Below are 12184 nucleotides of genomic sequence, written 5' to 3' on the forward strand. Positions count from 1 at the left end.
GCTCAGGTCCCTTCCGACCCTACCAACTATGAAACTAAGTAGTTCATCTGGGAGGCGCAGGGGTGGCTCGTTCTGCTGCGCACATCCCTAGGGGAGGCATGGGGGCATGTGCCCCCCAGATCTGTGCACAGGGTGAAGGGCTGGGGCTCTAGGCAGTGCCAGGCTCTTCCCAGCAGTGGGGGGAGAGGGAGGGGTTGGGCCAGGGCTGTGTTTGGGGTGGGTGGTGGTGGCAGCATGGGGAAAGAGTGTTGCGGGGGTACAGTGAATTTTGGGGTGATTGTAGCCCACTTCATAGCCCCCCTACAAACGCCACTGCACCCAACCCAAGTGCATCCCCGGCCCAACTCCCTCACTGAGAAGAGCCTGGCCCTGGCACCAGCCCGCAGAAGCAGCCTGCCCTCACCCTGCACACAGATCCGGGGGGCACATGCCCCCCCTTACCTCCCCCAGGGGTGCGCACAGTGGTGGGAGCCACCCCCCGCATTCCTCGCACTCCCCAGACAAAACACTTAAGGCTCTGTCCCATGTCCTGCCCTGTCCTGGCTGGATGGCGCCTGCCTCTGTCCCAACCTTAGCTTCTGCTCTGCTCCATCCCTCACCATGGGAGCCTCGATAATCATCCCCCATGCCCCTTTCCCCCAACAGACTTACCAGGTGGGTACTGCTCTCCAAGCTGCCAGGCTTGCATATCAGCAGTTAGATTGGTATCGGCTGATATGGCTCATTAATAATAGGCCATCAACAGGGCCGTCCCTGTGGGGGGCAAATTGGGGCAACTGCCCCAGGCCCCATGCTTTGGAGGGCCCCACGGAGCCAGGTGGAGTGGCGTTGGCAACTCTGCACTGCCACCAGCTTCACATCTGGCCACTCAGCACCCCCCCTGCCCTCCCGCTGAATCAGCCGCCGATTTCCTTGCATCCAGGGGTGGGGCGCCACATCCTGCTCAGATCATCTCTGGCCATTGGTATTGGTAGACATTTCTCAAATTGTCCATTGCTAGAAGTGAACACCTGTTCAAGGCCTAAATGTTGTTGCCAAAAATTTCCAACTTGCATGATGCCTAAGTCAGAATTTGGGTTCTACCACACCTATGCCTGGGCTTTATTTTCAGCAACTGTCAAGCTGGTCCCTACTTTTGAATGCAACACTGACTTCAAGGGCATAGACCCATGCAGCCAACATATGCACATGTACTAAATACTTGAGTTCACAACTTGTGTGAGCAACCATTTTTGCATGCACAACCATGTGAGTGTAGAAAACGGGTGTAAAAAGTTTGAGGTTTTAGACTTTTTGCCCTTAGGGTCTGTTCTCCTGCTATGGTTTGGGAGATTATTCAGATAAATCTCATAAATTCAAATGATAGTTACATGAATCAGTGAACAAACAGACTCCAGTAGCAGTAGTCCTTTTGAATTTGTAGTATAAAACTGTCTGTGAAGAAGGGGGAGGTAATTGTTTTAAGCTCACACTACACCCACATTGTTCTTTCCAAAATGAACAATAAATTAAAACAAATACCTCTTTGTAAAGAGAAGCATTTTTTCAAAATTCTACTCTGTAGTATTCCCTTGTGCCAAAGGCCTTCCAAGTCACAATAACCACAGTAGGCTCTTCTGTGTGCTGGCATAGAGGGCAGAAATTAAATCCAGGATGTAGGAAAAATAAGTAGATGAAGAGTATTTTGAAATATAACTCACTGAATTAACAGATAACAATTCTTGCATGGCTGTAACTCATTCTTTCCCCAGGTGCTCCCTCTAGTTGCCGCTTTTCAGGTGTATATGTGCTATATGAAGCATCGAAGTATCAAAAATTGAAAATATATTCCTTACAAGTAAGTTAAACTATAGCAAGGAATAAAAAGAGAGTCCACTGAATTTTTTTTAGGGATTTTCTTTCATTTAAAGTAAGTATTTTCATTTTTCTGTCTTTATACATGGTTTATCCTACAATCTTGTCTTCAGATAATCACTTCCTAACTAGAATGACACAAAATTTTGAAGCCAGTGATCCATGACTTTAAATATTTGGAAGGGCTATTGATTCACTGAACTGAAAAAAAATTAAAGATGTTGAGGCATAGTTTCCAAAATAGATATACATATATATTGCAATATATATTTGATTTTACATATTCTGTTTACCTTTTAAAGGGTAAAGATGAGATGTGTATAATAAAGCATTCAATTTATTTGTGATTAGGCTTTGACTAAACAGTGGTCCCCAGCTGGAAATGTAGCTAGATGTAGTATTAAAGAAAAAGCTGCTTTTACCTAAAATATCTCCCATTTTTCCCATGTTGTATTCCTTTCTGTGCACCTATTTCTGTTTGCATTAGTCAGTCTCTCTAAGTAAATTGTCCATAGGACCAATGATTCCATCAGCAAATTATCCAGAAAATGTTGTCACTGCACATTGTGACATTTATGCCACTGGTGGATTGCTACTATTCCAGTGGTCTAATTAACCTGGCAGTAATCTCCTGTGTGCAACAGTCATCTCATTTTCCTTGGCACCTTCTTTCAAACCTTCTTGTCCCCCTCCCTGTAACTGAATATCACATTTACTATCGATTTTTCCCCTCACCCCTCTCCCCACCGCCACCAACTTTTCTTTTTCTTTTTGATTGGCAGTATCATCCAGATAAACAGAGCGCAGATGTGCCAGCAGGAGAAGTGGAGGAGCGTGTGCAGAGGTTCATCGAAATTGATCAAGCGTGGAAAATTCTAGGGAATGAAGAGACAAAAAAAGAGTATGACCTGCAGCGGCGTGGTAGGTTCCTGCCAAGGAGTGCTGTAGTGGCAGCAGCTCTGTAAAACAAGGGCTGGAGTAGTAGTTAGATGGTATTTTAAAATGCTATTTGTTTCTGCAGTAAAATGTTCTCTTCCCTCGTCCTACTTTCATTTTCTGGATACATTGTTTATATTGATTAGCACAGACAATTATCCAGTAAAGAATACTAAATTACTTTCAACAAAACATTAAGTAGCATTGCTTCTAATAATTTTAATGAATATGGAATTTAGACTGCATTTGCAGTCATTGAAGACAATATTAAAGCAGCTTTGGTAAATGGTCTTAATGATTTCAAGTAATGCCCTATGCTACATTTTGTTGCAGCATTTTAGGCGTAAGTTTTTGAGTAATTTACTTCTAAGGTCCAGTATACTGTATGGTTTTATGAGCATTTCAAAATCATTATGTATCTTTTTTTTTTGTCTAAGAAGCATGTGTTTTGTTTTAGGGCAGCTTTCATAATTCATCTCTAGTTTAAGCGACTCTTTATGAAGCAGGTTTATAAATAATATTCCAGTAAAACACATTAACTAGGCAGCTCCAGCATGCATTTCTTTTTATACATCTCAGAAAATAGCTTCTTAAAACAGCGACAGGCTGTTGTGAGAAAGAAAGGGGGAAATGTAGGTCAGGTCTGTCACACACGGGCTACCATTACATGAAGTGATAGGCTGTCTTTCTGCTCTGGCCTCAGGATAGGAGTCCCTCAGCCTTCCATTAGAACCTTCAATAAATGTATATCCACCCTACATGTTAATGGGGGGAGTCAATAATAGTGTATTGCCTGTGGGGAAAACACTCAGTCGCTCTCTGCAGTACACTCTGGTCCAGCATTGACGTGTAGCCACCACCACTTTTAAATGTGTCTGATAAAAGCCCACTGTCTCTGCAGCTTGTTATTGAATTTCCTTCCATTGTACACTGGCACACCATCAAACCTTTTTCTTTTGCGTTGATTTCAACTCCCCTGCTGCTAAGTTTACCAGAACTTTATTTGAGAAACAAAGGCTTAGTCATAGTAGCAGATATACATCATTGTAAGATTAGAAGAATGATATACATGTTTATTTTCAGCATGAATTACAATATACTTAAATATGTGGGTTTTTTCAGACTGTGCAGGTACAGGGCTGACAGGTACAATTTTAAAAATTAGAATAATTGAACGGATGGTTTCCAGTTGGTTTTGTGTACATATATTGCACTTTTTTTTATTTAGCTGTGCGTACCTTGAAATGACCCAGCACTGGCATTAAAAACATCTGATTTAAATCCCAAATACAAGTATTTCATATCTTCCTTCAACTTGAGTGCTTTGAGGTTTTACAGCACAGATTCTGTATCAACCATTCCAGTAACTACTGGGTCCTTAGGTATGATGATGTAAATGACTATTTCAGCTGTTAACCTTAAAGTGTGTGCTAGTTTAAGTTTAAAGCCTAATTGCTGAACACAGAATTTGAACACAGAATTTAAAAACAGTGGAGCAAATAAATCCAGTAAAGTTGATACAATTATATAAAAAATGAATATAACCTATTTTTGTCCTCCACTGATGGCAAGAGATACCATTTGATTTTAAGTGAGGTTTTATTTTAATTCTTGCAAAGGTGCTTTGAAGGTATATACATGTGTTCTGAGACGCTTGCGTATGGAGGAGTTGTTCTAAATTGCTATTTCTGGAGACTACAAGGACACTTAAGAAAGAAAAGCAAATTGTATATCTATAATTCACATGGATCTGGATAAGTCTTTGGCACTTGGTTGTATCTTGTGAAAGTGGTATTTTAAGGCATAAGGCCCTCTTTACACAAGACTAAAGTGAATCATCTAAACTGGTGAATCACATTAACCTATACTTTAACTCTATGTTTGCCATGTCACAATGTGTTCACTAACAGCAGAATGATAGTGAAATTGATTAGAAGCCAGGTCTCTGAAATGCCTATGCAGGGTGCTTCAGCAGTCATGATTCTAGTCAGTTTCATTAAGGCTGCTGCTAAAGCATACAGAAACAAAGGGGAACAGAACGGGTGCCGTAGGTGAAAACTGATAAGAGGTCAGAAAGCAGGGGGCAGGGAAAGTGTTATGAAGGACAGGGGATGGGATTTTGGTGATACAAATGTATATGCATGTGTGTGCGCATGGGAGACAGAGTAGGAAAAAGATTCGTTTGCACCACGATCTTTTCCTGTGCAAGACTGTGTGCACCTGTGTTTGCAGTCTTACTCTGTAGTGTTTTAATTCTTAATGTCTTCAGCTCACAAGTTTGCTGGCGAGTAGATTACCTGAGAGGCAGTCCATGTGCCTGGTTGTAATGTGTGGGCTTTTTATCTTTTTGAGCCATTGTGGTTTAACAAGTAAGTATGTTTTCACATTTTAATGCTTGTTTTCTCTGGAGGTATCACAAGAAATCTTCTATGCCCTCAGGACATAGGTACTAATGAGCAATGGACAAACCTCAAAGGATTTAGAGGTTTGGCTCATGTACTTAATCCAAACCTCTTTGGTCTGGAAATCTTACAAGAACTGTCTTTTTAATGTGTGTTAAGAAAATTTGTCTAGCTCCTTGTTATGCTGGGCTGGGAATGAATTAAGAATTTTTTTCATAGACTTAAATATTTTATTTCCAGTCCCTTATCCATAGCCTGAAGGCAGGAAAAAAATCATAGTTTACCTAGTAAAAAGGAACTTTTTTTTCTCAGTTTGGTTTGAAATATGGCCATGTCTGATTGTAATTTCTGGAAAAATTACATACTACATAAACTGAAAATAAAATTAAATATATAGTTAGTTGAAGTCAATCTGACAATAATAATTGCCAAATTTTTACTGAGGGACTGAGGTGTTAATTCAGAAACAGAGGTAACCATTTTTTAGATTCTTATATGAGGTTGTCTGTGCCCTCAGAGTTCATGACCCCATTGCAGCTTAGCAGAATAAAGCGGAATAAATTCATTTTGTGTATTTTATGGACTTATTAAAAAAGGATAAGCAAACATATGTCTACTTAATACAAGCTAATATACTAATAGTAAAGATGGAATAATACAACATTAAAGTAGAGGTGCACTGATATATTGGTTGCACTGATAAAGTGACATTATTGGCTTTTTTTGGCCATTGTAGCCAATAATGTTTACCGATAATTATGCATTCTGGCCAGGGTTCTGAACACCTGGGTTCCCTTTCCCCCATGGGGCCAGAGCTCCCAGATGCTTGGTTTCCCTCAACAAATGGTGGGTTTCCCCTTGTCCGCCTGGCAGCTGTGGGGTGGCGAGTTGTGCCTCTTGCTGCCAAGCTGCTTGTTTGATGAGCCTTTAGCTCAAGCACCCCCACCACTAGGACACTGAGTGCTTAAGCACTAGGACACTGAATGATGCAATGCAGGAGGTTGCTGGAATGTGCCAAAAAAAAAAAGGGCTATTTATGTCAGTACTTTAAAATGCTTTGCATTATTACTAAATATCAGTTTTCACATTGTCATCAGCCAATGTGGCTGGTTAATAATCGACTATAAGCATCAGTCAAGAAAATCTTTATCAGTGCAGCCCTACACTGAAGTCATCATTAAGAATTAATAGATCAATGCATTTGACTGATTAAAGAACAAAACTAATGCAGCTTGTAATCCAAGCCATGAAATCAAAGATAAATTATTTTGGGTTAATTTTACCTTGGGAAAATTTAAGAAAACAGTTTTCTTCAGTCAAAGACTCTAACCAGGGCTCAGACCAACATAGGTAAGGTACCTCAGGGATGGAAGTGTTGTTAAGAATTAAGGGCCAGATCATCACGCTGGTGTGGATTGCTTTGCTGATAAACCCAAGTCTTTTACCTCTTCTTCTTTCAGATAGCTTGCCACAAAAAGGGAGAAGCATATGGATTCAGATATTATTGATGCATGAGAAAGCAAGAGAACCTATGCCTTCTACTTGTTCTTTGCTTTTGTAGGGATCATTTCCCATTTGTGGCTTTTAAGTCTCTTACCTGAATCCAAGTGTTTGAGGTCCTCTCACACAGGGCAGTCTTTTAGGCCTTAGGTCAGGCTGGAAAGTTCTTCATCAAATGATCTGTGCTTCTGCCAGGTTTGCTACACTGAACCAGATCAGATGTTCTTCCAGAATCTAAGAGGTTCATGACAGGAAAACCCTTGGGCTGAGGTAGCAGACATGAGAACCACAAATAGTAAAAGTAATCTTTTTGAGAATATCTAATCATCTACCCATCTCTCCATGTTTTTATTCTCCTTTTGCATTTACTTCAGTTTTATCAGCATTTATTAAAATGTTCTGAACTTTTCATTTACAAAGAATTGGACATCTTCTAATTACTCTGTTGGCTTTTGACCCCACAACAGTATCTACTTTTACATTTTCACCATATAATGTTTTGTTGTAATTAAAACTTTCCCAGCCCAACTCAAATTTGGGCCTGTGTTTCTCGCATTGCCATTTGCTGGTTTATAGGCAATGGCTTTGAGCTTCATGGATGTGTGTCTATATTGGTGGTACTTAACCTTCAGCTGGCAGGCCAGATCTAGGTCACAAGTCATGTGATCTGGCCCAGGGATCTCCCCATGGGTCTGAAAATTTGGCTGGTGGAAACATTAATTGCAGCTCCATTGCTGCTAAATTTTGAGACCCCTGGGACCCCAAGTGGGTTAGATGATGTGGCCCTGCATACTAGATTGCACTGGTATGTGGCAAGGTCACTCCAGAGCTGAATCTGGTGTTCATGGCTGGGTTGGTGTGCCAGATTTCACCTGTGGCCCAACCCTGCGTGCCGGCCCTGCATTGGATCAGGCCCATGGACTTGTCTGCAAACTAACTTTGAACCACTCACTCAGCTATGGGACTGGAAAGTTGAACAGTACTGATCCATATCACAACACACATGGCACTCTTAGACTGTGCCTTTTGGAAGTAGCTTTTCCAAACTCACGTTGTAGCATTTCCAAACTCACTCTACTTCCCATTACCTCTTTCAGGTACTTATAGATAGATGCATAAAGCTAACAGTTATGACAAAGAGGTAATGAAGATTTCTCAACTTACAGACATACTGTTTATTTGCTTATTTTCATTCTTTTGTTTATATGTAAATTGTTTGCTTCTCACAGTTTTTCTGAGAATGCAATTTCTTAACAAAGTCCCAAAATAGTTGTAAGTGGTGTTTCAAATAGTCTCCCTCGTTGCATCTTTGTCCTCTTACTAAAAACTGCTGAGATTTGTGTTCTTCATAATTTACTTTGACCTCAAAAGAATAGTTAACTTAATGCTGAGAAACTGTGCAGGTACAAGAGCAAAAACAAGCTTTAAAATGATCTGAACAATTAAATAGTTAAATGAGCAGAATAATCACAATTAGCACATCCTTGCTATGATCACTCATACTGCCATTAATGGTGGTTTTTTGGCTCAGTTATGTCTTTGTTTGAGGATTTCAAAGCACAACTGCAACATATAATTAAATCTTACAACACTTTTGTAACTGATAAAAATTAAAATAATAAAATGGTGATAGAGCTCAATTTGAAATAATTAAGAAGGCGCATCTAACATTTTTATTTTCACTAGCAGAATGGTTCCAACAATACTTTACCAACTGGATAACCATCAGCCCACTAAATTTATTGGCATAGAGCAGTATCTAACACTATTAACCATTATTCAGAGTCACGTTTTTACGGTATGTTTTAGTGGTGCCCAATCTTCCCACCCCACAGGCTGGATGAGTGGTGCAGGGTTGGTCTGATGTTCCTGGATCCTGCACAGGATTGGCACTTGGGGTCAGTACATGGATGTGATCCAAAGTGGTAGCCTGACTCCGCATGCCTGGGTCTGGCTGTTGAGTCATCCAGCTTATGAGGCTCCCCAGAGGTCCAAAAATTTGGCAGCAGGGGAACACAATTAACACTGGTACCATTCCCCTGCCACCAAATTTCCAGACCCATAGGGAACCCTGCAAGCATCATTTGTATACCTTATCTAGATGTGCTATATCAAGCTTTGTAAATATCTTACCTACAGATTCCCTAATGCAGTGTTAAAATGGTCAGAAAAAAAATGAGGGAAAAAAATGAGGGACGGACAGTGCTTTTGCTCTGTCTTTCATAGCTGAAGATGAACATCAGTGACTGCTGGTGAAACTTAGAACCTAGGCCATGTTGGTAGGAGTAGCAGGTTAACCTTTCATGACTCTTGAGCTGTGTGAAATCAGTTAGTTTGATTCTTGTCCAAAGTGCACAAAACTCATTTACAATTGTTTCTTTTCTTGAGGGCCTCAAACTAGCTCAGAGTTTTGAGTGGCCTAATTCTTTCCCCTAATACTGGCCAAATTCATTCACCATAGAAGTGGTTCCTCCAGAATATCTCTTAGGGCAGGGGCAGGCAAAATACGTCCCGTGGGCGGGATCCGACCTGCCAAGCCATTCTATCCGGCCTACGGGACCCCTCAACATTTTAGAAAATTAATTTTTTCTGTCTCTAGCTGCATGTCAAAGATGACAGGAGCTAGGGACAGCAGGACCCAGTGGCTATTTTAATTTTTATCAGATAGGGGCAGCAGGACCCAGTGGCTGAGCAGCAAGGCCAGCCTGGCTCCACCCCCCTCCCACCCCCAGCACCCAACTGGAAGCCTCTGCAGCTTATGACTAAGAAATCCTGGAGCTGTTCCCTGCCTCCCTCTGTCTGAGTAGAAAGTAAGATAAGTTCAGAGGAGGGGTGGGGAGAAACCACTGTGAACTGCCCAGGAGCTGGGAGACCCATGGTGCTTGCTGGGCCAGGTTGAAGCCAAAAGGGGAAGCAGCAGATGGGGAGAGTGGAAGGAAGTGGTGGTAGCAGGCAGCAGCCATGGGGAGTGGCACAGGAAGCACCAGGGGCCAGAGGGAGAGGTGCAGGGGCACTGAGAAGCACAGGGACTGGCAGGGGCTGCTGGGAGCAGTCTGGGAAGTGATGGGGGCCATGGGGAGCAGCGCAGGAAGCAGCAGTGGCCATGGGAAGCAGCGTGGGGAGCAGTGTGGGCTGCAGGGAGTGGCAGGGGAAGCAGTGGGGGCTGCAAGGAGTGGTGTGGGGCACAGGGAGTGGTGGGGGCTGCAAGGTGCAGCGGAGGCTGTGGAGAGTGGTTCAGGAAGTGGCAGGGGCCACAGGGAGTGGTGCAGGGATAGGCACGGGAAGCGGTAGGGAAGTCGTGGGGAATGACAGGGGTTGCAGGAAGTGGTGTGAGGATCGGCAAGGGGATAGGCATGGGGAGTGGAGCGGGAAGTGATGGGAGCCACAGGGAGCAGCATAGGAAGTGGCAGGGGCCGTGGAGAGTGGCACAAGAAGTGGCAGGGGCTGCAGGGAGCAGTATAGGGTGGTGGAGGGGGTGGGCAGTTCTGGAGCCAACCCAGTTCCTGCAGCCTCTTCCTGGCCAGAGGGGTGGCAAGGATGAGCAGGCGGCTGTTTTGAGCTGGGGGCGTCAGGTCCAGGCAGAGTTTGGGCTGGGGTTGTGGGCTCTGGGCCCATTGCAGGGTAAAATCCATGCTGTCTCCTTTCCCGGAGAACCCCAGAGTCCAGGCATCGTCAGGAGGTGCCAGCCCTAGTGGAGAGAGAGCGAGAGCCCAGGCCCCCCATTGGGGGAAGGCCTCTCCAGGGGGTGAAAATGGCTGCGGAGCTGGAGCCCATGGCAGCTGTGGTGCAGCCTCAGGGGAAACTGGAGGGGCAGGAGGCAGGAGCTGAGGGAGCAGGACAAGTCTCTCATGTTGCCCGGGCTGGGACCAGTGCAGGGTCCTGGACATGGTCGACTCCACAGGAAGTCAAGCAGTGGCTGCCAATCCTCCCACCTGGCCCAGAACAAATGCATCCATTCTGGGAAGCATCCATAATTCTGCCAGCCGGGCAGGAAGGGCTTGGGGATATCTGTCTGCTCAGCAGGAGGCCGCTTGCCTGAATGAAGCCACTGGTGGGTCCCAGTGGCTGCATTCAGGTAAGCAGCCTCCTACTGGAGGAGTGCAGAAAGACTTCACCCAACCTGCAGCCCTTGGAGGACACTGCAGAACCCAACAGAGCCAGAGGCTGGCCCCAAAGTTTGATGCAGGGAGAGGCTAAGAGGAAACACCTTAGGAAAAGACCAGCCCAGATGTTGGGGGAACCTGCGAGGAGATGATCTTTGTAGCAGCCTTGGCGCCTGTGCCTTCCCTGTTGTGACAGGTCTCGTGGCCAGAGTCAGTAGTGATGCCCCCTAGTGGCCCTGCAGCTCCTGCCTGGCTCATACTCTAATATACAGTAGGACTGTATTTTGAGCTGTTATGCAGTTACCTCTAGATACTTCATAAACACATAAATCAGTACAATATTTTTAAATGAAATTAAAATGTTATAGTAGATGTTTTATTTTTTTGTATATGATTTGGGTTTTTTTTCCAGTTTCAAGATTGTAGCATCCTCCCTCCCAAAAGGAGTATTGGGGGAGGGAGCAAGAGGAGGGACTTCCAGCATCAAAGGTCAGGGGTTGGGGACAGGACTCCTGGTCCCAATATGGTGGCTGGGGGTGGGGCAACTGTCAGGGGGCAGGGCTGCCCTTGTGGCCCTCAACAGCTCACCAAAGCTCTGTAAGTGGCCCTCTGCCTAAAATAATTGCCTGCCCGTGTCTTAGGGGAAAGTACAGAGGGAAGTGTGTTGTACCATTATCTGGTATTATACCTATTCCATACAATGGAGAACGACTTGTGCCACATTGGTTGCATTACAGCACCTCTTAAACAGTACTAATGGCTCATTCTTGCCAGGCAGTAACTACTGTGGCTACAGTCCAGCAAAGTTTAACTTGGGATGTTTGAAGTTGGTGGAATCATTCATATGCTGAAAATGTGCAAGTGTAATTCAAAATACTTGGCAGGATCGAATCCCACATTTAATCAAGCAGTTTTATAGTTAGTTACAGTTAGTCCTTTTATCACAATTCAAATACATTTTTTCAGTTTCAAATAGCTTATAAAAATCTTTAAAAGGGTAACTTTTAACAAATTAAATTTACTGAAAATATCTGTTGGGATTTCTAGAGGGACCTAAATTCCTGCCACTAGAGCTTTATGAATGAGGATTCAGGCGGCAAACAGAAGGACTAACTGAATACATACTTAACAAATGAAAAACAAGTTTGCTAAGCATTAAAGCAGGAAAGAGACTAGATGCCATACAAGCAAATAAAACTATGAAATGCGATTTTGTGTATTAAAAAACTCTAATACATTTTTTAATACAAATTTCAGTTGATTAGTTTTGATTTAAGAATAGTTCTCAAGTCAGACCTTTCCTTTTTAGCTTCAGCTGAAACTGGCATTTTTATGTGGTTTGTAACAATTCCTAACAATAATTTTAAATTATGTAAAAAAAAAAAAAAA

At 43.3% G+C, this 12184-nt stretch overlaps 1 protein-coding gene across 4 annotated transcripts in view; it reads left to right on the forward strand.

Annotated features, from left to right (window-relative positions):
* Window positions 1-12184, forward strand: part of DNAJC24 (DnaJ heat shock protein family (Hsp40) member C24) — a 95934-nt gene that overhangs the window by 61381 nt on the left and 22369 nt on the right. For all 4 annotated transcript variants that reach the window (XR_002097753.1, XM_019519516.1, XM_019519518.1 and 1 more), the window contains exon 3: window positions 2637-2775. Coding sequence is in view for 3 of the 4 variants with exons in the window: in XM_019519516.1 (XP_019375061.1) it covers window positions 2637-2775 (139 nt within the window). In the remaining variant the exon portion in view is untranslated. The remainder of the gene's footprint in view (window positions 1-2636; window positions 2776-12184) is intronic.

The sequence above is a fragment of the Gavialis gangeticus genome, unplaced genomic scaffold (assembly GCF_001723915.1).
Source record: "Gavialis gangeticus isolate Ggan-Ray unplaced genomic scaffold, GavGan_comp1, whole genome shotgun sequence".
NCBI lineage: Eukaryota > Metazoa > Chordata > Crocodylia > Gavialidae > Gavialis > Gavialis gangeticus.